The sequence below is a fragment of the Leuciscus leuciscus genome, assembly GCF_965113295.1.
Source record: "Leuciscus leuciscus genome assembly, chromosome: 19".
In the NCBI taxonomy this organism is placed as follows: domain Eukaryota; kingdom Metazoa; phylum Chordata; class Actinopteri; order Cypriniformes; family Leuciscidae; genus Leuciscus; species Leuciscus leuciscus.
In genome coordinates, this window is record NC_138743.1 from 12,416,403 (window position 1) to 12,443,883 (window position 27,481).

At 44.2% G+C, this 27,481-nt stretch overlaps 1 protein-coding gene across 5 annotated transcripts in view; it reads left to right on the forward strand.

Annotated features, from left to right (window-relative positions):
* LOC309482689 (adhesion G protein-coupled receptor F4-like) overlaps window positions 1-27,481 on the forward strand; it is a 75,062-nt gene that overhangs the window by 40,740 nt on the left and 6,841 nt on the right. For all 5 annotated transcript variants that reach the window (XM_082148181.1, XM_082148180.1, XM_082148182.1 and 2 more), the window contains 6 exons: window positions 13,865-13,932; window positions 14,050-14,186; window positions 14,278-14,472; window positions 24,260-24,460; window positions 24,997-25,152; window positions 27,240-27,415. In XM_082148181.1, coding sequence (XP_082004307.1) covers window positions 13,865-13,932; window positions 14,050-14,186; window positions 14,278-14,472; window positions 24,260-24,460; window positions 24,997-25,152; window positions 27,240-27,415 — 933 coding nt within the window. The remainder of the gene's footprint in view (window positions 1-13,864; window positions 13,933-14,049; window positions 14,187-14,277; window positions 14,473-24,259; window positions 24,461-24,996; window positions 25,153-27,239; window positions 27,416-27,481) is intronic.

Genomic DNA, 27,481 nt, shown 5'->3' on the forward strand with positions numbered 1-27,481 from the left:
TAGCCTATATTTCTTCTCCTGGTTTAGTTTTGCCACTATGTTTCTTTTTAAGGGCCTCTGTTGTTTTAACCTATGGTTTTAACACTATTTATATCCTAATCCCACCAAAACCACAGACACCACGCACACCACGCACACCACGCAAACGCGCGCGCACACACACACACACACACACACACACACACACACACACACACACACACACACTACGCACGCACGCACACACACACACACACACACATACTTAGACCTAGTTATTTGTGTGATATGAGCAAAGTTAGCACCACACGATCTCATTTTTACACCAATTAACATCACACTAAACGCCACTTCAGAATTAAAAATGGTAAAATAAAATGTAAATAAAATTAGAACAAAAAAGTAGCTTGCCTGTAATGTACTCACCATGCAGCGATGAACATGAAAACATGCTAGAATCACGTCATGACTTCACGCCACTAACCAATGAGAAGAGATGTTGGCGGGAAGAGACGTGCAGCCCCGCCCCAGGTGCGGCCCCGCCTCGATTGACGTCATCACTTGCCACTAACCAATGAGAAGCATTGTGGGCGGGGCTGCACGTGCAGCGCCGCCCCAGGTGCACCCCCGCCCAAATCTGCAGGCTGCAGCCAGGTGCTTCTCGATATAGACGTTTTGAAGACAATAAACATGATTGCAAATGATATTTGATATTTGAGTGTTCTTCAAGCAATGCCAGGTATTTTTATAATAATAGATTATATTTATAATGTAATGCTAATCGATTTAGACTTTATCATCGTGCATACTATAAATAATATATTTTCTTTCTGATTTTTTTTTATCTGAAGCCAAATTAGATCACAGAAGATTATTTAAAACACTCGACTTGAGTTATGAAATAAGTTTGAAGCACAAACATAGTTTTAATCTCATAAATGGTCGTGTATTGATGGTGTGCTAAGTTAACATGCTAGCTAGCTCAGGTGCACCTGTCACCTAGAAGTTATTCTTTTATGGGTTTTTTTCTAAATAGTAATGCTTTTCTGAAATGTTTTAGTGCATTTGATACAGTTTCAAATGTAAGTGAGAACTTTGATAAAATAAATTAGGGACTGAAACCCTATGAATAGCCTGTGAATAGCCAGTCGTTAGTAACTATAATGCAGACAAAAGATATGCATATTTAGATCCATTACCAGGCTGGAGAGGTGTGTGAATGTGTACTGGGGAGACTGAGACTGAATGGGGCTCGTTTGCACCACAAAACAATAGAGACAATAGACTGAATAGATGACTTAGATGATGACTAAACATCAGTAGCATTTTTAGAGTCTAATCAAAATAAAATCATTTGACATGATCTTGAAAAACATTTAACTAAATACAGAGTTTTAGACTTATCATTTTCAGATTTTAAATATAACATGGTCACACATATGGCTTTAGCTGCAGTGCATTTCTAGATTGCTCCAGGGCCCACTTCAATTTTATTTTCATGAATATGTTTATTCTGTCCTGGCAGTGGTGTTTTGAACCGAGCGCTGACAGATAGCTAACAGAAATAAAGCTCCATCACACGTTCTTCTTTGTGCTTATGTGATGCACACTTTACTTTACTTGTAAAACTAAAGGAAACACACAAAAAATACAAATTACAAAGTAATCCACAAAATGTCATGGATATTGTTCACATTCAAACATCCATTAACACATTTAAACAACTAAATAAACAACCGATATGCCTTATAATCTTAAAACATGTGTTTGGAGAAAATAAAGGGAAGAACAACTTCACTTGTATATTAGCCGTTAGATCGCGCTAGCTTTCATTATCAAACATCAATTTCTAAACATTCTAATAACGACTAGCCTTTAATTAAACCAACAGCATGCTATTACAGTTATTTTCAATATAAAATGAATAACTTACGATCGTAACTACTCCAAGGATTAGACAGCAACAATGACGTGCATCCAAAACACAGATCACGGAACGAGTCTCTTCTTCTATTAATCTACGTGCTTCCTGTTGCGTTCTGTTAAGCAGCGCAATACCATTTTTCACCACTAGGAGTCACACACGATCTACTTACACAAATCAAAATAACTTACAGCTTGCAAAGAAAACTAACACTGCACAGAACACTCCCCACCTGGTATAACTTAGGTTATACCACTATGTATTCTGATTACTTGACAAAAGTAAAACTATGTCACATATAGGTCTTAGGTATTCTCTGACAGTTCCCTGCTTAGCAGTCTTCACTATAACCTTACGAATCTTTCCATCAGAAGAGGCTACAGTCTTTGTTACGAGACCAACTGGCCACTCACTGCGCTTAGCTTCCCCATCTTTCAACATGACAACGTCCCCTTCCTGAATACTATTTCTCTCTTCAGTCCATTTCCTTCTGGGTTGCAAGGTCGACAAGTACTCCTGTTTCCATCGTTTCCAAAATGAATCCGCCAACATCTGGACTTGACGCCATTGATTTTTGTGCAGGTGACCTAATTCAAAGTTTCCTGGAGGCGCTGGAGCAACACTAGCTTTCTGAGTTAAGAGCATCGCTGGTGAGAGCACTTGAGGCATGCTTGCATCTGTCGAAATTGGGGTTAAGGGTCGTGAATTCATAATAGCCATGACTTCAGCCATTAACGTTGTTAAGACCTCATGCGTGAGTCTTGTTGGAGTTTTCATCAAGAGAGCTTCCAGAATACGTCTGGCTATCCCGATCATTCTTTCCCACACTCCTCCCATATGGGAGGAGTGCGGAGCATTAAATGTCCAAGTGCAGCCCTGATCCTGCAAGAAACCTTTCAGCTCTGAGTTGCTACTCTCAATTTGTAGTTCCTTCACTGATCCAACAAAATTCGTCCCTCTGTCGGAACGAAAATGTTTCACCGGTCCTCTGACAGCCAAGAAGCGTCGCAGAGCACAAATGAAGCTTGACGTTGATAGGGACTCTATCACCTCCAAGTGAACTGCCCTGGTACTCAAGCAACTGAATATGACAGCCCATCGCTTGTTCTCAGTGCTGTGCCCTCTTGTCTTGCGTGTCACCACAGTGAATGGACCGAAAACATCAAGACCTGTGTGTGTGAAAGGTGGATCAACAGAAACTCTGTCTGAGGGCAAAGCAGACATCTTTTGACTCTCCATTCTACCTCTCAACTTCCTGCATAACACACATTTGTGGATGACATTTGAGATAAGCCTTTTGCCACTGACGATCCACAAGCCAGCACTGCGTATCGCGCCCTCTGTAAAATGTCGGCCTTGATGAGCCACTTGATCGTGGTAATGCTGAATTAAAATCTCAACCACGTGATGTTTGGGTGGAATTATCAAGGGATGCTTCTCTGGATCTGAGATGTCAGCAGAGTGAATGCGACCCCCGACTCTTAACAGACCTTGCTCGTCTATAAAGGGGTCAAGTCTCTGAAGTGTGCTACGCTCAGGGACTTTATTATACCTTGTCAAGCTTTCAAATTCATCTCTGTACACTTCTCGCTGCACAGTTTTGATTATAGTTGACTTGGCCTGTGATATCTCCACATCTAAGGTTTCGGTACATTGATGCCATTTACGGCAAATATTGCTAGGCACAGATTTTGAGAACGATTTTGCAATGTGAGTAAGAGTAGTGACAGCCCTCACCAAGGATTTCCAGCTTGAGAAACGTTCGAATCTGCTTGAGCCTAGTGACTGCTCTGTGATGTTAGTTGCCATTGTGTTCACTTGAGAGTGAATTTCAACATCCTCTTCTGCTTTGACAAGCCCATATGACTCTTCTACACTACATGCTATAGGGCCACATTCGTTGAGGAATCCTGGACCTGAGAACCAGTTGGTAAGTGACAAGTGAGCTGCTGCTACAAACCTCGTGGCATGATCTGCCGGGTTCTGTTCAGAACAGACGTAATGCCATTGTCTAGGTTCCGTAGTTTTTCTTATGCGTGCAACCCTATTGGCCACATACATGTAGAATCTTCGTGTCACATTGTGAATGTAACCGAGCACTATACGACTGTCTGTATAGAAATGAATGTCGTGAAGCTCTGTGTCAATTTCTCCTTTTATGAGTTCCATCAACTCAACAGCAAGCACCGCTGCACATAGCTCCAGGCGTGGAACAGTGTGAGCAGGAAAAGGGGCCAACTTGGATCTTCCCATTACAAACCCCACGTGAGGCCGTCCATCTAAGTCTATTACTCGTAGGTATGCTACTGCAGCAATAGCTAAAGTGGAAGCATCTGAGAAAATGCACAGCTCTCTGCGCTGAGCTCCACATACTGAGGTTGGGACATAAGCTCTTGGTATTTGCAATTGATCAAGTTCGGCTAGAGATGAAGTCCATGCTTTCCATTTTTCTCTTTTGTCTAATGGAAGAATAGTGTCCCAATCCTGTTGTGTTGTTGAAAGTTCTCTCACAAGTGCTTTGCCTTGCATGGTGACTGGACAGACAAATCCGAGAGGATCATACAAACTATTGACTGTAGAAAGGATGCCTCTTCGAGTGAAGGGTTTGTGATCCTGAGAAGCTTTGAACGTAAAGCAGTCTGCCTTGAGATCCCAACTTATGCCGAGGCTGCGTTGGAGAGGTATCAGGTCCTTTTCAAAGTCCAAGTTCTTGAGATCTTTGGCTCTCTCACAAGATGGAAAAGCTTCCATAACCGAAACACTGTTGGAGGCTACTTTATGCAGATTTATACTCGACTTCGCCAACACAGTCTGTGTGCACTTTAAGAGATCAATTGCTTCTCTTTCAGTAGGGAGAGATGTGATGCCATCATCAACATAGAAATTGCGGAACACAAAATTCTTGGCGTCCCCTCCACCCTCTGATTCACCAAGCTCTGCCGCTCTTCTTAGAGCGTAAATAGCGACCGCTGGCGAAGGACTGTTGCCAAAGACATGTACAGTCATTCTGTATTCAATGATCTCCTTTTCTGCACAGTTGTCTTTGTGCCAAAGGAAACGAAGATAGTTGCGATGCTGCTCTTTTACCTTGAAACAATAGAACATCTGTTCTATGTCCGCCATCACCGCTATCTTCTCCCTACGGAAGCGCAACAGTACACCCAACAGAGTATTGTTAAGGTCAGGTCCGCTCAGTAAAACATCATTGAGGGATATCCCTCTGCACTGGGCACTCGAATCAAAGACCACCCGAATTTTGTCAGGTTTGAGAGGATGGTAAACTCCGAAAATTGGCAAATACCAACATTCTTCCCCCGACTTCAGGGGCGGAGCGGGTTCTGCCTGCTCATTTTCAATCACCTTCTGCATGAAGTCAAAGAAATGTGTTTTCATATTTGGCTTCTTTAGGAGAGTACGCTGTAATGAGTTCAGCCTCTGCATAGCTTGCTCTTTATTGTTTGGGAGTTGAATTCTTGGAGAGCGGAATGGAAGCGGCGCCACCCAATAGTTATCCTCACCAAGGTACACTTCTTTGTCCATTATGTCTAGAAAAACTTTATCCTCCACAGATAAAGCAGCTTTATCATCCTCTGGAGATCTGAAGAACACATTCTCCTTCAAGCTCTTTGTGTAGCTCTCATTGGCTTTCGAACATTGAGAACATGGTGGATCAGGCAAATATGACAAAAGAGGTGACTCACCCCGTTCTACGATGTTGATGCTTTTTGTGCATGGAGAGAAGAATGAAGTTCGTCCATTTGAAAGTATGTTGGTCTTGTAAGCGTTAACGCTAGACTGCCAATGAGTCCCATCGAGGCAAACTTCTCCCACTATCACCCAGCCTAAGTCCAAGCGTTGTGCATAAGGCGTGTTGTGAGGTCCGTTGTGCTGTTCACGCACTTTGTGCACACTAAGAATGTCTCGTCCCAAAAGGAGAAGGATAGGAGCGGTAGGATCTAGAGGTGGGATTTTATCTGACACGGTAGTGAGGTGAGGGAAACGCAAAGCTACCTCGGGCGTAGGAATCTCAGATCTGTCATCCGGTAAGGTATTACACTCTATCAAGGGGGGAAGAGCAACAATGGTTTCCCCATCAAGCGACTCAATTGAGAATCCACTTATTTTCCTCCCCGCCGTGGACACTACGCCTGAACACGTTTTCAGTGTATAGGGGGAAGAACCGCTAACGATGTTGAACAGATCAAAGAACTGTGATTTTGCTAATGATCTGTTGCTCTGTTCGTCCAGAACAGCATAAATGCGTTTGGCTTTTTCACGTTGATTAGAAGGGTAAACGTTTACAAGACAGATCTTTGAACAAGACTTGGGTTTTCTAGCGTCCCCGCAAATCTCAGTACACTTGTTGTTGATTTCAGCAACGTGCTCATCTGTTTGTTTCATGAATTGATCTGGTGTTGATACAGACACTTCAATGGACCATGGAGCAGGACCCGGATGCATAGCTGCAATGTGTCTGTCACTGTCACATTCTCTGCACTTAATAGATGCTCTGCAGTCTCTTGCAACATGCTTAGCGGAAGCACAACATCTAAAACAGATGGACTTTTCCTTCAAATGCGCTTTCCGTTCGTCCAAATGTTTGCTTCTAAAGGTGCGACACTTGTGAAGTGGATGAGGTTTGTTGTGTATGGTGCAAACCTTGTCTGGGTCTGCATTCTCATCAGAGTTTCTGTCTTGGTTTGGTCGTGCAGCCATTATTTCAGTTTTTTTGACGACGACAGATGTCCTGTTATTCGACCTGACAGCTCCGTCGAATCTTGTGATGTTCAAACGGCCAGTTGAAGCAAGTGCAAAACTAGGATCGTTTCTGGTTCTTGCTTGTCTACAAACAAATTCAACGAAGAAACTGAATGGAGGAAAATACACATTATGGTCCTCCTTATACCTGGAACCTTGTGTCATCCACTTGTCTTGCAGACTAAATGGGAGTTTTTCTACGATAGGGTTGACTCCCCTCGCTGTGTCCAAGTAAGTGAGTCCAGGTAAACGTCCACTCTCCTTTGCAGATTGCAGTTCAAGCAACAAGTCTCCAAGGTCTCTCAGACGATAGGTGTCTTTGTTTGTGATGTGAGGAAAAGCCTCAAGTCTCCTCAACATTGCTTGCTCGATGACCTCTGGACACCCGTAGCAGTCTTCAAGGCGACGCCATATCATTTTTACACCTATGGCAGGATTATTGACATGAACTGCTTTAATTCGTTTGGCATGCATAGACGAATCAGGACCAAGCCATCTGATGAGAAGGTCAATCTCCTCTCTGCTTGTTACACTGAGTTCACTGGTTACAGCTTGAAAAGATGTTTTCCACGCCCAGTAATTTTCTGGACAGTCGTCAAATTGGAACAGGCCAGAACTCACCATTTCTTTTTTCAACAGATATGTGGCGAAGTCTTTCGCTTGTGGTGGTGTTGGAGTAAAGCACTCAGCAGAGACTTGAGAGGGCAGGCCTGACTCACGTGGCGTTCTTACAGGATAGTTTTGACTCCTTACTTCATCAGCTCTATCAAACGGCTCTATTTTTACATTTCTAGGAGAACAATGGTAGTTGTGTTGAATTGTTTGTTCCTGCCTCATAGGAACTGTCTCTGCGTTCGACTCCTCCTTCACCATTGGAGGGAGAGAACTAAGTGAGCCTGCAACGTAGCTCCGCGTCACATAACTTGAGTTCTCACTTGCTTGTCGTAAATTAGGATTAAGATTAGGAGCATTTTGTAGCTGTGAGTGTTTCTGCACATACTCTCTGGTGCGTTCAGATTTGCTTGAAATGTATGATTCTTTTTCTAGGTCGACACTTGCTCCATTTTCTCCATAAATTACTGCTTCGTAAACTTCTGCCTCTGTGGATGCTGCTTCAGCTTCTTTCTGCATTTTTAACACATATAAATCAGCCTCAACCTCTGCTTTTCTGCGTGCTGTTACAGCTAGCGTTTTCTGTTGATCCTCTTTGATTTGAGCTTTTTCTCTCATCATGATGGCTTCCTTCTCTGCATAAGAAGCTTTTACTTTGCATGCTGCTGCTTTAGCTCTTGCAGTGGTCGCAGCCGCTGAAGATCTACTTGAAGATCTAGCTGAAGATCTACTTGAACGATGTGATCTGCTTGACCGTGATTTTGCTTCTAGCGCTTGGTCAGCTTCCTCTGCTTTCTTTTGAGTATGTGACTCCTCCATCTTGTTATTGTAGTACTGACTGTAAGTTGGATGAAACTGTGTTTGGTTGTCTTCACCCGCCGTGCAGTCGATCTTTTACTATTCTGTCCTGGCAGTGGTGTTTTGAACCGAGCGCTGACAGATAGCTAACAGAAATAAAGCTCCATCACACGTTCTTCTTTGTGCTTATGTGATGCACACTTTACTTTACTTGTAAAACTAAAGGAAACACACAAAAAATACAAATTACAAAGTAATCCACAAAATGTCATGGATATTGTTCACATTCAAACATCCATTAACACATTTAAACAACTAAATAAACAACCGATATGCCTTATAATCTTAAAACATGTGTTTGGAGAAAATAAAGGGAAGAACAACTTCACTTGTATATTAGCCGTTAGATCGCGCTAGCTTTCATTATCAAACATCAATTTCTAAACATTCTAATAACGACTAGCCTTTAATTAAACCAACAGCATGCTATTACAGTTATTTTCAATATAAAATGAATAACTTACGATCGTAACTACTCCAAGGATTAGACAGCAACAATGACGTGCATCCAAAACACAGATCACGGAACGAGTCTCTTCTTCTATTAATCTACGTGCTTCCTGTTGCGTTCTGTTAAGCAGCGCAATACCATTTTTCACCACTAGGAGTCACACACGATCTACTTACACAAATCAAAATAACTTACAGCTTGCAAAGAAAACTAACACTGCACAGAACAATGTTTCATAAAAATAAATTTCTAATAACTTTACAAAACTTTGAAGCTATTTAAAAAAATAATTTTCATTATGGGTATGTCATTTCTGGGGATTTTTCAAAAGTGGCGTTGCAGCTTAACAGGTTAACCCTCTGGGGTCTGAGCTGTTTTCTGGGCCCTGGAGGTGTTCTGACATGCTCTGACATTTATGTTTTTTTCTGTTACTAGTGACATTTTCATGGCTAAAGTCTAATTACACTGTATTCAGCACAAACTCTGCTACAATAATATATCAGCAGCATGTATGTAAAAGTTTGTAGTTTTGAGATAATTACATTTATGCGTGGTTTGTGAAAATACAAAAAAAAATTCTCACTGAAATAAGGCCATGAAACCCATACTGATTATTTCTTCACAAGACTTTTGAAAATTGTATGACGTAGCCTAGAATATTTGCTCCAAAACTATGTGAAAATCACCCTGACTGCTCATTCAGATAAGACAATATATTGATTTAAAAATTTTACGACGTGTTTTGTGTGAGAAAGCTTTATGCGGGAGCTCATTAATATGTAAGCTTTTCACACCTGAGAAAGACAAAGACACTCCCCTAACTGCCCTATTAGGAGCTATCAGGCCCTGTCATTCAGAGCAACCTTGCACAAAGAATGAGGAGATTTAAAAAAGAATGGCTTTTAGATTGTTTGGATTTATTTACAACACAACATAATCCAAAAATACACAACAAATGACAAAAGAGCACATTGAAAACAATGATCCAAAGACAGAGACCTTTGTGCCATTCCTAAAAACATTGTACATACCTTTCATTTCCAAGGTGTTTAATTTTCACTTTACCATGTTCATGTACAGAGACTCATGTGAATGTTGAAGTCAGCAGGACTCAGTTGCATCTGGTCCCTGAAAGAAAAGAAAAAAGTGAACATACTGGTATCAAGAGAAACTAGGCCTGCACGATTTTGGGAATACATTTTAGATTTTTCTGGTTAAAATTGCTTTTTAAAATTCACAGAATACACACACACACACACACACAAATGTTTCCAACAATATATAATATAATGAACACCATGTTTGTTGTGCCTTGTAGGCACAAGCTATGTGCAGTACTGCATAAAATAATTATAACAATAACCTATAGCAGCCTATAAATCTTCCAAAAGATTTCAGTAACAATGCTAGAGAAAAATATATTGATTATCTTATGTTACTTCAAATGTTTCCATTCGTTATGATGATATGAAATGAGATAATAGTAAAAACATAAAGCCTAATGTTTGGTGCATTTTTCCTTTCAAACGCAATCGCGCTCCAAAATATGATACATTCAAACGCACAGCGCGCTCCAAAATATGATACATTCAAACCCACAGAGCGCTCCAAAATATGATACATTCAAACGCACAGCGCGCTCCAAAATATGATACATTCAAATGCACAGCGCGCTCCAAAATATGATACATTCAAACCCACAGCGCGCTCCAAAATATGATACATTCAAACGCCATCGCGCTCCAAAATATTAAACATTATGGTTATACATATCTATGTTTGAGCAGATATCCACAAACAGTATTTAACAGTAAACACGGGTCTAAATAGTATAATATTCACCATATATCTAGCAACAGTTCAACTGCAATGTGAAGTTTATGCAACAATACCATAAACTAATAAGTAAGAATTTCTTACCTTACATCTTTCTTGTCTTCAAATCGCGTTCTTCTTCTTCTGATGTAAATTCAATGTAAGCTCACAGCGCGTCTTCCAAACTCGACGAAAAGCAGAGACTTGTGAAGTGTTTTGGTGTTTTGTGTTTGAGGTAACGAGGGCGTTCGCGTTCCATGTGGAGATTTGCATGTGAATCTCTTTTGCGCGAGTGGGCGTGGTCGAATTAAAAAATAATTAGCAAGCGTTTGAGATACTGGACATCCTGTTGGTTTTATACAAATTACTTAAACAGAGAATATTTGTTTTCAGTTTGAATCCGATCATTTAAAAGTACACACTTAAATGTGTATAAAGGTATATGGCTCATAAATGTGTGACAAGTATTCGCTGAGTTTTGTTTCAGTTTATAGACGTGCTAAAGAAAAAAAAGTTCACCGCGACGGAGAGGCAGAACGCACACCCTGTTTATTTTCTTTATTTTACAAAAGCACAATGTTTTGATTTGATTGTAAGTGGACACATACAAAAGTAGAAATATCACAGATTCTTTTTTTATATTTCTTTTTTCTGTATAACCATAAATGACGGCGTAATTTAAGTTTATTGTACTACAATGTGAAGAAAATCCAGCAAAACGCGGGGGCGCGTTTGCCGACCTCAGAGGGTTAACCACATTAGGGTACTGCTCGTCGTTGGACGAGCAGCGGGGAGTGGAGAACAAAAGATTATGGCCCTGCTACCATCTCCTGAGAAAAACTGGTTGCCAACCCTGAGCAGCCCGTCTCAGGGGCGCCGCTTAGCCTGGCGTTTAGCGGGGCGCGGGGCCGGTGAAGGCTGTGGCGCCTTCCTGTGGCTTCCTCCATGACGCGGCCCGGGTGAAGGCTGCTGCTGGGGCTGTGCGGGAGAGGCGGGAGCCGCAGGAGGGCGCCCTCGGCGGCGAGCAGGCTGAGGATTCTGTGCCGACGGCTGGGTGGAGGCAGCAGCGGGGCACCTCAGTCTGCTTCTGAGCGGTCGAGAACTGTTGGGCGAAGTCCTCGACCGCACCGCCGAAGAGGCCGGCCTGGGATATGGGGGTGTCGAGCAGACGAGTCCGCTCGGCCTCCCTCATATCAGCCAGGTTCAGCCACAGGTGTCTCTCCTGGACCACAGCTGTGGACACGCAGCTCATCAAAGAGCCCTGGATCAGTCCTGCCCTCGTGCATGTCCTTGAGCATCTGGGCCTGGTAGACCTGCAAGATGGCCATGGCATGCAAAGAGGCAGCTGCCTGTCACGCCGCTCTGTAAGACTTCGCCACCAGGGTAGACGAAAATCTACAGGCTTTGGATGGGTGCTTAGGGTCGCTGCGAGAGGAAGCGCTTGCAGGACACAGCTGCATCGCGACAGAAAATGAGGTGCAGGTGTGTAGCAGGGGGTCAGGGTTTCATAAAATATTGAAGCTTCCCCTGGGCGCCGCCATTGATTAGCGGACCATCACCTGCTGTTAGCATTCCATTGACTCCCATTCATTTTGGCGTCACTTTGACAGCGAATAACTTTACATCTGAGGTGTTTAAAGACTCCATTTGTCCATTATTTATTTCTAAAGAAACACGAAAATGTATAAAAGGCTCCATTACCATGTATCTTACGTTATGGCCCCATAGAAGCAATTTTTGTAAAAATAGGCTAACGATTGCGTCATAACCATGCGACTCTCTGTCGCACAGTAGAGAGATTACCGTATGGACAGGACGAGAAGCTCGCGGGCAATCGGGGGGACGTGGAGGCAAAATGACAAAGTAATTAATCAGAATACTTAGCAAAAGTTTCTCCTGCTCCTAGCTCATGAACACCTCCTACTGACACTCTCCGTCTCTGCAAGTTTCGGAAGGGAATGATTCAGATTTCTCTTGGCACAGCTACTAGAAGACAGATGGGTTGCTCATGTCACATCTACGTCGTCAAGCTCAGTTTGAGTCTGCGCAGTACGCTCGGCCATCAGGAAGTGAGAGCTTCTAATTGACTTCACTTGTCTCCGTTGAATCCAATGGGGTCGCTGTGTCCAGTTTATATACTGTCTATGGTGTGTAGTGCAATCAGTCCCAGGTAAGAGGTATTATGGGAATTTAAGTTCGGTGAGTAATGTTAATATTCCGGAGACGGTTCCCTCCGGTGGTGAAGAGGAGGTGGTGCGGGAGCCTGTTCTGTAACAGTATGCCTCACTTACCAAAATTGGGGCTGTCTGGTATGGGGTTCATGCAAACATGAACTAACAAACACTAAACGTGACAGAACTTCCCCCTCCCGGAAGGTGTGTCCTTGCGCTGTAACACATCCCCGGGATGGGAGGGTGGGCGCGCTGGAGGCTGACGAGGAGGTGGCTTCGCCGAACTGTGTGATCATCCACAATCTGTATTTTAAAGTATTTAACCCCTTTGTAATATAAAAAAAAAAAAAAAAAAAAAAACATTCATCAAAGAAAATACATATTTCAACATAACCCCATACAGGCATGAGTCCACACTGAATTACAATAATCTTCTTATATTATAGAGATCACAGATGAACACTGATGAAGGAGCCCATAATGGTTAGCGTCCATATAAAAAGTCCAGTCCATTCCAGTCTAGAACAAGTATCAAGGATTATACATGATAGTCCAAATGAGTAATCAGTCCATATGAGTTTTCATGAAAAAGTAGGCCTTACAGGTTGCAATACTCGGGTTTGATGATTGACACATCCCATGCACCCACAAATGTGAGGTTTCTTTACAAAGATAAATTAAGAAATTAGGTTTACTTAATTATTCAGTAAAACAATATGTTATTGTGAATATTATTGTTGTTCATCATTGTGTCAGTGTTTTATTCACTGACTTTAGCTAGCTTCTTTGCACGAAGAACAACATAGTGACGAAACACGTTTGAACGTTTAGGGCTACTGTAGAAACACGGTGGCACATTTCAATGTAAGCGTATATATATATATGTAGAAACCGTCAGCTCACTCTGCAGCCACTATGGCATTAGTGTTAATAAAACAGCTTACCATACAAATAAAGCCCACAGTGTTGAGAGACCTATGAAAGGGAACCGCGTTGTATGTAGATAGAAATGGCTCATTCTAAGGTAATAAAAACATAACGGTTCATTAAGTAAGGTCTTTATATACCACTGAAAACATAGTTATGTATATGATATTGCATTTCTGTCAACAGATCCTCCTAAATATTACACAATGCACCTTTACATGGAATGTGCTTATTATGCTTCCATGAGGCGGGAATGAGAATCCCAATTTAGCTGCAGCATTTTACCCAGCGATGAAACTCAAAAAAAACATGATCCTGTGAAAAGTGTCATGCTGTTTAAAAGTCTTACCTGTTGCTACGTTTTTACAGATTAACACAAGTTATTCTAAAAAGTTAACTGGCTACATTTCTGGTTCTACAAAAGTCTCTGGCTTCAGGTATGATCTATCATTTAAATGTTTTTTATACAACATTCCCATTTATTCACTTGTTTTTTCAAATACAATATTTATACAGTGTTTTCACCTTGGTGTGGTTTGTGTTTCACTCTGTAGATCTGGTAGTGTTATAGCAGATTATACAATAAGTGCAACATCAAACAACCTTAATTTTAGAGCAGCAAACACAGATGTCTCTGACTCTCTAAAAGCACAAGGAATCATTTTAGCTGAAGATGCTTTTGCTCGGAGTGGTAAGGGTAATCAGTGCCTAATCTAAAACCCTTCACATTTCTTAGTTCCATCATATTTGTTATATTGTATCTTTATGGTTTTTATTGTCAGAACAAAAGTACTTCACAACAGATGAATTATATCCGTTGCAAAACCTGGACCTGGAATGTACACCCCCAGACTTTGCAGAAGGACCAATAAAATGGATGGTGAATAACAAAGATCCTGCACTGGACAACACAAGATACATAATTTCAAACAACAATAGCACTCTCACTGTGAAAACCACTAGTGAAAGTGACAGTGGTGAGTGACGTGTGATTTATCTTTAATATCTTACATGGCCTGATTGCTTTTAGAGTCCTGTTTTAAAAAGCAGACTGCTGTAAAACTTTACCATAATAAGTATATTATCACTGATTTACTATAGCATAGCATATTATGGTAATATATGACACCATAGAGATTAGTGTTTCTCAACCGTGTGTCTCGACCCAAAAGCAGGTCGCAAGACCATTCTGAGTGGTTCGCGGAGTGTGTAGTCAAAGAAACAACAAGTAGTTTAAAGGGGTCATATGATGCTTTTTTCAAAGATCATTATTTTGTTTATTGGGTGTAATAGAATATGTTAACATGCTTTAATGTTCAAAAATACATAATTTTTCACAAAGTATACGTTATTGTAGCAGCTCTATGCCCCATCTTTCTAAAACGCGTCGATTTCTACAAAGCCCCTCCTTCTGAAAAGCGCAGAGTGATCTGATTGGCCAGCTGGCCCAGTGCGTTGTGTCGGAAATGTAATGCCCCTTTTATCATAATTGCAAGCTTCAGCTTTTTACCATATCAGTTCGAGCCCGAGTCGGATTCTGAAAATGCAGATGACCAAGCCGATCGATCAGAACCTGATACCCGTCTGTATTTGCATTGAAAGCACAATATGGGCGCGTGCTGCTTCAACTCTGCTTGTAGAACATGTAGTGCATATATGTTTGCCATCTTTTCACCACAAGTTATAGCGGAGAACGTCTCGGTTACGTATGTAACCCTCGTTCCCTGAGTAGGGAACGGAGACGTTACGTCGGATGACGACGAATGGGGTTTCGCTTAGAAAGCCTATCATCTTCGAGTATATAAAACGAGCCAATGGCAATGAAATGCCATGGGTCTGCGGAATTTGCATAGCGTAACTCCGCCCCACCCTGTGGGTATATAAGGAAGTACCCTGGCAACATGCAGATATGTCTTCGCTGAGGAGCCGAGACTGAACTCAGGCGTTCCAGAGGTACAGCGGAAGTGGCAGGGAGACGGAACGAGGGTTCGAGGGGAACGAGGGTTACATACGTAACCGAGACGTTCCCTTTCGTGGTCACTCCGAGTTACGTCGGATGACGACGAATGGGGTCCCCAGTCTAATCACGCCACCTCGGCTGTCTTCCAGTGCCCTGCGTAAGTCTGAGCTCCCTGTCGTGAGACTAGCATGGACGAAGGAGTCCTACTTAACACAGGAATACCAAGGTACACTGGGAAGCATATCTCAGTGGAAATATGCAATTATGCCCAGCCCAAAGGGGGGGGGGGACTTGGAATACACATATGACCCCGAGGGGCTGCATATGGAGAATCACTGGGGTATCCAGCCGCAGGTGGAATATTTCAACCCCAGGCTTGCCGAGGGAAAGACTCATGCTCAGAGAGGCTTACAGTGGAAATACCCATGTGGGGGTCACCCAGAGGGGGAACCATGCACATGGAGGCACCTAGCCAAGCGCGAAAGCTGCCGGTGGCATAACTCTGGCGTTGACGTCAACAGTGCTGGAGGAACTCAGGGCTTATTAGGCTCACCTGAGGAAAATATTGCAAGTGTCCCGTCCGTGGAGAGGAATGGCGAGCAAGCGAAGACACCTGAGCAGAATCTAGTACCGGTTAGTTGAAGCGAGTACAAGAGAAGAAACTGGCTCCACTCGGAGATTATAGAATCTCGCGAATGTGTTAGGTGTCGCCCAGCCTGCAGCTCTGAAAATGTCTGTTAGCGAGGCGCCATGCGCTAGAGCCAAAGAGGATGCCACACTCCGAGTGGAGTGGGCTGTCACACCAAGGGGGCACGGTCGACCTTGCTGCTGGTATGCCAAAGCAATGGTGTCCACTATCCAGTGAGACAACCTTTGCTTGGAGAGAGCCTTTCCCTTCAGCTTCCCACCATAACAGACAAAGAGCTGGTCTGAGGTCCTGAAACACTGCGTTCTGTCTACGTAAGCACGGAGGGCGCGTACTGGACAGAGCAGTACCAAGGCTGGGTCTGCCTCCTCCAGGGGCAGCGCTTGCAGGTTCACCACCTGGTCTCGAAAGGGTGTGGTGGGAACCTTGGACACATATCCAGGCCGGGGTCTCAGGATCACGTGAGAGTTAGCCGGCCCGAATTCCAGGCACGCTTCGTCAAGCGAAAATGCCTGCAGGTCCCCTACCCTCTTGATGGAGGCCAATGCAACCAGGAGCACTGTCTTCATTGACAGGAACTTAAGCTCCACTGATTGCAGAGGCTCAAAGGGAGCACTCTGCAGGGCAGTTAGTACCGCTGAGAGGTCCCAAGAGGGTACGAGAGGAGGGCGAGGAGGATTCAGTCTCTCCTCTCAGGAACCTGATGATCAGGTTGTGCTTTCCAACGGACTTACCTTCAACTGCGTCATGATGTGCGGCAATGGCGGCAACATACACTTTCAGGGTGGAGGGAGACAGCCTTCGCTCCAACCCTTCTTGCAGGAAGGAAAGCACGACACTGATCGGGCATTTCGTGGGGTCTTGTTGTTTAGAAGAACACCAGTTGACAAAGAGGTTCCACTTCAACGCATAGGCATGTCTCGTGGATGATGCTCTAGCGGAAGTGATGGTAGCCACCACCGCTGGTGGTAGGGTACTCAAACCTGCCTCGTCCCTTCCAGGAGCCACACGTGGAGGTTCCAAAGATCGGGACGAGGGTGCCATAGGGTGCCCCGTCCCTGAGAAAGCAGGTCCCTGAGACAGCTCGCCGGCCGCACGGTTCAGGTCTCCCGGGATATAAATGGCTCAAAGTGACCTCAGATGCTTCTGACTCCATATGAGGAGGTGGCGGGCGAGTTGTGACATACGGCGGGAGCGCAGACCACCTTGTCGGTTGATGTACGCTACTGTCGCAGTATTGTCTGATCGGACTAGTACGTGCTGACCCCTGAGCAACGCACGGAAGCGGTGCAGGGAGAGACGTACAGCCAGCAATTCGAGGCAATTGACATGCCAAAGGCGCTGGGATCCTGTCCAGGAGCCCGCGGCAGCATGTCCATTGCACATGGCGCCCCAGCCCGTGGTGGAGGCATCTGTTGATACAACAACATGCCTGGAAACTTGTTCTAAGGGCACTCCGGCCCGTAGAAAAACTGAGGTTCGTCCACGGGGTGAAGGGCTGACAGCAGGTCGGAGTCACTGGGACTCGGAGCGTGCCGTGTTGCCATGCCCACCTCGGGACTCAATCGCGAAGCCAAAGCTGAAGCGGTCTCATATGAAGCAATCCGAGCGGCGTTACTGCGGCTGCAGATGCCATATGCCCTAGGAGCCAGGATGTCCCTGGATGCCATCTTTGAGCAGCCCGTCTCAGGAGCGGTGCTTTGCCTGGCGTTTAGCGGGGCGCAGGGCGGGAGAGGGCTGTGGCGCCTTCCTGCGGCTTCCTCCACGATGCGGCCCGCTTTTTTTGAAGGCTGCTGTTGGGGCCGCGCGGGAGGGGTGGGAGCCGTGGGAGGGCGCCCTCGTCGGCGAGCAGACTGAGGCACCTGTGCCGACGGCTGGGTGGATGCCGTCGGGGCAGGACATGTTTTAAAGCCTCAGTCTGCTTCTGAGCAGTCGAGAACTGCTGGGCAAAGTCCAGCTCGGCCTCCCGCATATCAGCCAGGTTGAGCCACAGTTGTCGCTCCTGGACCACACATTTGGACATCACCTGACCCAGGGAGAGTGCGGTTACCTTCGTCGCTCGGAGAGCAAGGTCGGTGGCGACACGCAGCTCATCAAAGAGCCCTGGGTCAGTCCTCCCCTCGTGCATGTCATGCAACAACTGGGCCCGGTAGACCTGCAGCGTTACCATGTCATGCAGTGAGGAGGCTGCCAGCCCCGCAGCTCTATAGGCCTTCGCCACAAGGGTGGAGGAGAACCTACAGGCCTTGGAGGGGTGCTTAGGGTCACCGCGGGAATAAGCACTCTGAGGACATAGTTGCATGGCAACAGAGCGTTCAACCTGGGGAACCCCAGTGTACCCTTTGGCAGCCGCCTGATCGAGAGGAGGCAAGGTGGAGGAGGCCGCCGAGCAATCACGGGAAGACAGGGGTGCCTTCCAGGACCTCGTGACCTCCTCATGCACGTGGCCGCACCCAAAAACCAATCGTCCAGCCGCGAGCACACTGGACCGGGTGGCGGAGACCACTCGAGGCCAATGGCCGCGGCTGCCCGGGAAAGCATGGCCGTCAGCTCAGGATCAGACACGGACAATGCTGGCACACCCGAATGCGGCAGCACAGCCGAATCCTCACTTCCCGAGGACTCACGCCCACCTTGTGATGCAGCGATCGACATCTCATCATCATCTGGAGCGCCGAAAGAGACCCAATCGGAACACTCTCGGGTTGCACTGTGGTAGAGGGGGGTGTGGAGCGTGGAATAGTCTGCGCTTTGTTCCACACCGTAACCCTCAGTTCACCCTGGCTGCCAGCCGAAGTACCAGCTCTCGCGGAGCTCGTAGATCGGGGTGCGGATGTGGGGACTCTCCCTCGAACGAGGTCATTGAGTCTCGAACGCAACAGCGTGATGGTCATGTTCCCGCAATGGGAACATGACTCATCCACAAACGTTGCCTTAGCGTGGTCAACGCCCAGACACGCAAGACAGCGATTGTGCCCATCAGAATCAGATATGACGCGACCGCAACCAGAAGTGCACGGGCGGGGCATCTTTAAAAAGATGTGCCGCGTGCAATGCTCTTTTGTGAAAGGAGATTTCTCCGCAAGTGTTGAAGCGACCAGGGAGAGAAACACACAAACACTGGCAAATCACTGCACAGATAAGCAGGGAATGTGCACTCGCTGGAACTCACTGTCACACCAACACCTGGAGAGAGGCTCGTCTCGAAGAGAAGTAGAGATGAACTCAGAATTGGCTGTGGAGTGAAGTGAATTAACTTGGCTCTGAAGCGAAAACATATCTGCATGTTGCCAGCGTACTTCCTTATATACTCACAGGGTGGGGCGGAGTTATGCTATGCAAATTCCGCAGACCCATGGCATTTCATTGGCATTGGCTCGTTTTATATACTCGAAGAAGATAGGCTTTCTAAGCGAAACCCCATTCGTCGTCATCCGACGTAACTCGGAGTGACCACGAAATGGAACTGAGGATACTGTTTGTAAACATAAATCCATCTCTGCACTTTTGATCGCAAGAATGACAAAAAAAAAAAAAGAATTTCTCTACACTGCACAAAAAGACTGCATTTGAACAGTCAATAGCAAATTCTTTACTGTCCTTCGTGAAATGCACTGCACACACACACACAAACATTTAGGTTTTACTGTTCTGGAACAGTGTTGTAAATAAATATTAACCACTGATTCCTAATTACATCCACTTTCGGAAGGCCAAATAAAGTGCTTTCGTGTAGAAACAAACAGCGTCTCCACAACATGGCGGCGATAGCACTACTACAAGAACTGGAGCCACGCCTTCTTTCTTTGCGTATGCATTTTGGCGGCATTATGCAAATATTTGCAGGCGACCTTAAAAGAACAAACTTGGAAGGACGCAAGGACACAGAACGCATCTTTGTGAGAATTGAGATGTGCCGCAATCTTGTTGCTCAACTGACCGTCCCAGCATATTTTAAGTAGCGGCTAAACAACTAGATGTACCGCATCGCGGTACAAAATATGACCGCCGCTCAGGCCTGCACTGGCTTTCCACAAAAATAAATGACGTGGAGTAATTTGGCTGTATTGCGTGTTTATGTATATACCTAAAAAAAGTAATAGTATGTGCATGTCTGTCTGTGTGTGTGTGTGTGTGTGTGTGTGTGTGTGTGTATGTGTGTGTATTTGTGTATGTGTGTGTCTGTGTGTGTGTGTGTGTGTGTGTGTGTGTGTCTGTGCGTGTATGTATGTGTGCGTACATGTGTGCGCGTGTGTGTTTGTGTGTGTGTGTGTCTGTGCATGTGGATTTGTATGTGTGTGTATGGGTGTGTGTCTGTGCGTGTGGATGTCAGTGTGTGTGCATGCTTGCGTTTGTTTGTATTCCTGCATGTGTGTGTGTGACAGTATCATCCTAAACCAGCAACCCTTCGCTCAACAGCACCATCTACAGGCCGATGAGTGTACAGTCACTAAATGTGCACATAAATGAATTTATTTTATACCCCCCCATGGATGAAATGGACCCCGGGGACCAAACGAAATTTTTCCGTAGAAGTCTAGTGGGGCTACATGCCCACCAAATTTCATGTTCCCCGGTGTTTCGGTGTCCCTGGTATCGTTGACGAAAAATTTACGGGGGCCCCAGCGCAGGGGGGGGAAGTGGCCCCCGGGGACCAAACGAAATTTTTCCGTAAAAGTCTAGTAGACCAACATACCATAAAAATTTCTTCATCCTCGGTGCCACGGTTCAGGTAGTTATTTAGGAAAAACTGCATTTTTGGGGGTTTGGGGGGGCCCAGCGCGGGGGGGGAGTGGCCCCCGGGGACCAAACAAAATTTTTCCGTAGAAGTGTAGTGGGGCTACATGCCCACCAAATTTCATGTTCCCCGGTGCTTCGGTGTCCCTGGTATCGTTGACGAAAAATTTACGGGGGCCCCAGTGCGGGGAGGGGGGAGTGGCCCCCGGGGACCAAACGAAATTTTTCCGTAAAAGTCTAGTAGACGAACATACCATAAAAATTTCTTCATCCTCGGTGCCACGGTTCAGGTAATTATTTAGGAAAAACTGCATTTTTTTGGGTTTGGGGGGGCCCAGCGCGGGGGGGGAGTGGCCCCCGGGGACCAATCGAAATTTTTCCGTAGAAGTCTAGTGGGGCTACATGCCCACCAAATTTCATGTTCCCCGGTGCTTCGGTGTCCCTGGTATCGTTGACGAAAAATTTACGGGGGCCCCAGCGCGGGGGGGGAAGTGGCCCCGGGGACCAAACGAAATTTTTCCGTAAAAGTCTAGTAGACCAACATACCATAAAAATGTCTTCATCCTCGGTGCCACGATTCAGGTAGTTATTTAGGAAAAACTGCATTTTTTTGGGTTTGGGGGGGCCCAGCGCGGGGGGGGAGTGGCCCCCGGGGACCAAACGAAATTTTTCCTTAGAAGTCTAGTGGGGCTACATGCCCACCAAATTTCATGTTCCCTGGTGTTTCGGTGTCCCTGGTATGGTTGACGAAAAATTTACGGGGGCCCCAGCGCGGGGGGGGGAAGTGGCCCCCGGGGACCAAATGAAATTTTTCCGTAAAAGTCTAGTAGACCAACATACCACAAAAATTTCTTCATCCTCGGTGCCACGGTTCAGGTAGTTATTTAGGAAAAACTGAATTTTTTTGGGTTTGGGGGGGCCCAGCGCGGGGGGGGAGTGGCCCCCGAGGACCAAACGAAATTTTTCCTTAGAAGTCTAGTGGGGCTACATGCCCACCAAATTTCATGTTCCCCGGTGTTTCGGTGTCCCTGGTATCGTTGACGAAAAATTTAAGGGGGCCCCAGCGCGGGGGGGAAGTGGCCCCCGGGGACCAAACGAAATTTTTCCGTAAAAGTCTAGTAGACCAACATACCATAAAAATTTCTTCATCCTCGGTGCCACGGTTCAGGTAGTTATTTAGGAAAAACGGCTTTTTTTTGGGTTTGGGGGGGCCCAGCGCGGGGGGGAGTGGCCCCCGGGGACCAAACAAAATTTTTCCTTAGAAGTCTAGTGGGGCTACATGCCCACCAAATTTCATGTTCCCCGGTGTTTCGGTGTCCCTGGTATGGTTGACGAAAAATTTACGGGGGCCCCAGCGCGGGGGGGGGAAGTGGCCCCCGGGGACCAAATGAAATTTTTCCGTAAAAGTCTAGTAGACCAACATACCACAAAAATTTCTTCATCCTCGGTGCCACGGTTCAGGTAGTTATTTAGGAAAAACTGCATTTTTTTGGGTTTGGGGGGGCCCAGCGCGGGGGTGGAGTGGCCCCCGGGGACCAAACGAAATTTTTCCTTAGAAGTCTAGTGGGGCTACATGCCCACCAAATTTCATGTTCCCCGGTGTTTCGGTGTCCCTGGTATCGTTGACGAAAAATTTACGGGGGCCCCAGCGCGGGGGGGGAAGTGGCCCCCGCGGACCAAACGAAATTTTTCCGTAAAAGTCTAGTAGACCAACATACCATAAAAATTTCTTCATCCTCGGTGCCACGGTTCAGGTAGTTATTTAGGAAAAACTGCATTTTTTGGGGTTTGGGGGGGCCCAGCGCGGGGGGGGGAGTGGCCCCCGGGGACCAAACGAAATTTTTCCTTAGAAGTCTAGTGGGGCTACATGCCCACCAAATTTCATGTTCCCCGGTGCTTCGGTGTCCCTGGTATCGTTGACGAAAAATTCAGTAAGGTGACGGAAAAAAAAAAGAAAAAAAACTTTGACAATCCCTATATGACCGGCTAGCTACGCTAGCGGCGGTCATAATTAATACAACATAACATCACAAACAAATGTCAAAACCTATTACAACATTTCTTTCATATTATTATAGACATTATTTTCATATAATTTTTTCTTTTTATTTAATCTTTTTATTTTACCACGTGTATTTATGAAAATGAGTAGCCTATGTGTTACAGTACCATTGTTTTGTCAATATTAAGATTATTTTAATATGCCAATAAAAATACTGCTGGCTTTCTTCATATTATCACTTTATTAAAATTAAGCAAAACAAAAAGACAAATGTTTACTTTCACAAGCAGTCACGTATTTTGCGAGCTTGCAGAGGCAATCTCTTAAGTGAGAACGTGAAGTTTAAAGCTCCCATACATTGGTCGCCTGCAGTGATGGTCTTCTGGGATTCTCTCAGTCTGCATTCGATGCATCCTCGAAATTAAGAGCACATCCGGGTACTTTCATGCGTCCTCTGTACTTGCATTCTTGAGTATTGGAATTTAACTTTGATGGTTGATGATGACGTAGTACTAGAACACAAGGACGCAAGATCACTTAGGAACGCATATTGAGAAATGGCCATTATCAGGCTTTTTATTTAGAAATGATACCATTGTAATATAACAATACGATAAAGTTTACAGTGCTTCCTAAATTAATTAAAAACACAAAAAAGCAAAACACACCTGATGCACATTCTATGTTCTTCATTTTCTAGAAGTAGAGTTAAAAAACCTTGCTGTATTTTTGTGTAGTTAATTAAGTCAAGGTACACCATCATCTTGCTCTGAGACATCATAGGACTTCCCCCGTAAATAACTTCCCAGGAGGACCTGAATGCAGCAAAAGAGTAACTGAAATGACGAGCATGCAATGTCGTAGTTACATTGTTCATCAGTAAGACATGAAATTACCAAAAAGTACCAATAATTTACATACTGTAATTGGCATGTTGTGCGTGTTAGCTGCACATTTTATTTTATTAATAATTCATGTTAGTATTTTGTATTTATCATGGTAACTGTAGTTTCCATAACCTTAACCTACTTCATTTTCACTTTGTGGTATTTTATTTGTGCTGCCAACGAGTTTTTACAACAGTGTTATCAAATATCTATTCCGAAGCTGTTGGGGGAGCTCTATAGAGAAACCCGCGAGCAAAAAGCGAAATTGCCAAAACTGCATAGCGCTGCTTTAAGTGTGAAACAAATCAACCAATCAAAGTTAAGCTATGCTTACAGGATGTCAATGTCATGAACATTCTCTTATTTACAAACTGTTATTAATAATTAAATGATCAATAGTTTTGTTTGATTTGTGTGTGTGTGTGTGTGTGTGTGTGTGTGTGTGTGTGTGTGTGTGTGTGTGTGTGTGTGTGTGTGTGTGTGTGTGTGTGTGTGTGTGTGTGTGTGTGTGTGTGTGTGTGTGTCCATGCAGGTCAATACTCATGCATCATACAGACGAATACAATACCATACATTCAGTGGCAAAACATTGTTATTAAAAACCGCCCCAATATCATTGTGGGTGATGGATATCGTGTTTTTCCGTGTAAAAGCAACATTGTTCAACTGAGATGTTCTGTTGATGCTGGCTACAATATTGAGTGGGTCCTGAATGACATCGTACAATCTTCAGGTTGGTACTTTTGTATAAATTGTGTGTGTACAGTGTGTAGCACTATTGCCTCGCAGCAAAGTCACTGGTTCAAGCCCCAGCTGAGCTATGCAGGAGACCTTTCTGTGTGGAGTTTGCATATTCTCCCCGTGTCTGTGTGTGTTCCTTCCGGGTGCTCCGGTTTCCCCCACAGTTTAAAGACATGCCGTTTGAGTGGATTGGACACAGTAAAATTGCCTGTAGAAGTGAGGGTTTGTATGAGTGTGTCCTTTCAGTGCTGGGTTGATTAGGGACGCTCATCCGGTGTAAAACCTCTGCCATATCAGATGTGCAGATTTGTCTCTCTCAGCCGAGAGAGAGAGAGAGAGAGAGAGAGAGAGAGAGAGAGAGAGAGAGAGAGAGAGAGAGAGAGAGAGAGAGAGAGAGAGAGAGAGAGAGAGAGAGAGAGAAAGACAGAGACAGAGACAGAGACAGAGAGACTGAGCTGTTGTCATTTAAACCTTCAGTTAAATCCTCCATGTTATTAATGTTTTCTAATAAATGTATTCCCCTTTTAGTTTTTACCCAATCAGGATCTGACATCACAGTAGACTATGCTACTCAAAGTGGAAATTGTAAGGAGGAAACCTTTACATGCCGTCTCAAGGGTCTGCCACAACTACTTCAATACAGTTACAGCAGGAGCAGCGTCAAAGTAAAGACAAGCATAGAAAGTGAGCCTGAAGTTTCTTATTGTTTTCAGCATCAAGTTTTTTTTCTCTGTTATGGAATTGCATTGGATGATTTTAACGATCTGGCAGACTTTTCTTTGGATCACATCGCATTTTATGTTGTGCTGTTGACTGCTTTGATACCATCATTCAATTACTGTATAGGGGAGAGCGGGGCACAAAGTAACGCTTTTTGACTTTCTCAGTTTGTGTAAATCTACTTATGGTTCAGAGTATTTATTTTTTCCCACATTAATTTCCCACATGTCTAGTACAATTATGTGTTTTTGTTTTATTAATACAGTATATACTTTTTTCTTGACATACCCCGAAAGAATGGAAGTGAAATGTGACAACGTGCCCCATAGGTGGGGTATATTGTAACATGTGAGGGGCACATTGTAACATAACATATGACAGCTTAAAATGTTATCTGATCTAATAAAAAAAATAATTTTTTTTTTTTTTACAAATTCTAAATAAAATACAATTAAAAAACTTTTTCATATAAAATAATGGCAATTTTTTATAATTAAATATAAACTCATTTTTGAGTTTTGACTACGAACACATGAAAACACTAGCCTGGTTAAAACCAGACCCTTCTCAGTTGAAACTGAGTATAGGGTCTGGGGAAGCTATGTAGACAAATTATTTCCAAAGGGGCGTCACCAACCGACGTAGCTCAAATTCCTCTGGGCGCAATTGGATAGTCATAAAACCAATCAGATCGATGAAGGAGATGACGTATGCTTCGAGTGTTGTTCTTTGCTCCGGTTTTAAAGGGATAGTTCACTTTGAAATAAAATTTTGGTATGTTTTAGCTTACCTCAAGGGCATCCAAGATGTAGGTGTCTTTTTTTCCGCAGTAGTTTCAATTTTGATATTTTTAGGTCAAACCGTTCTTGTCTGTCAGTCATATAAGTTAATGCAGGTCTATGGTCACGGTCTCAAAGAGCATGCACAAAGTCCAAATTAAAACAATTCCCCATCGTCCAAATTAAACAATTCCCCATCGTAAGTACACATTGATGGCCTAAGACACGAAACGAGCGGTTTGTGTGAGAAAACGAACAGTATTTATATCGTTTTTAGCTCTTATACGTAGCCGCGTCCAAGTGATCTGAGGGCGCGCGCAGTCTGCGTACATGTCACACAGCAGGATGCGCGCGCGCCCTCTATCCCTTTAACGAAAACGGTAAGTTTAAATCGCTCAAAACAGACGCGATAACTGATTCGTTTATATACTGTCTATGATTCGAACGACTGATGTTCCACGGCGGCATCCATCTTTGTAATGAAATCTCCTTCAGCGTCGCTGCGCTGTCGTCATCATGTAAATCCCTCCCCAAACGTTTCTGATTGGTGCCGCGATTTCGGCGGCACAGAAATGAGTTTGAATGGGCTCTTCTCCAGACTGTCCTGGAGAGAGAATTAAAATTCGCCGGAAGTAGTCTGGGTTTTCCCAGGCTATGAAAACACAGCTAGTTCAAAACAAATAAATAATTAGTAATTTCTGAACATTGACTCTCAGTCTTTATTCACCTTTTTCTCACGTTTTCTCAATAAAATTAATAAAAGTATAGAATATAATAGCATATTTCTAATAGGGGCACATTGTAATGCAGTGTTACAACATGCCCTGCCTGCACAACTGGGATTTAAACCCTGCTAGTGTCTTCTGCTAGTTAGCGAAGCATTAAAGAACTATCTCAACTGTTAAATAACATCTTGGAGATTAAAATAATATCAGATTTGTCTTATTTTAAATAAACACAAAAAATAGAGATGAAAAATTAACTTAAGTAAGAAATTTACTTTTGCTATGGTTTAATAAATGTCTATGGATATCTTAAAAAAAAAAAAAAAATTGGCGGATTTTTTTTTTATATATAGTGTTGATATGGCAACTAGTCATCCAAGCATGTGCGGAAGTATTTAAAACAAGCGTGTTACAACTAGCCCCGCGTTAGGTTGTGCCCCGCGCTCCCCTATTTGACCCTAGTTATTTCTGACGCTTCTGCATAGTGTGCGAACACCTCTTCAATTGAATCAGTTTCCTTCTGACTTTCAATCAAATACTTCTCCAGATTATGACTGTGAAAATACAGAACTTGGACTTGGGAAAAAAAGTGAAGAAAAGACAGGAATCTGTAGAAGTGGCTTTAATGGCACCATAACTTACAGATGTGATTCCCCTGATTGGACACCAGTACAAGACAACTGTGTACTTGACATTATAGCCAAACTTCAAAGGGAAGTTGAGGTAATTTATAGATCATGTATCTCTATCTCTATTCATCTTGCCAAATTAAATGTTTCTAATATTTAT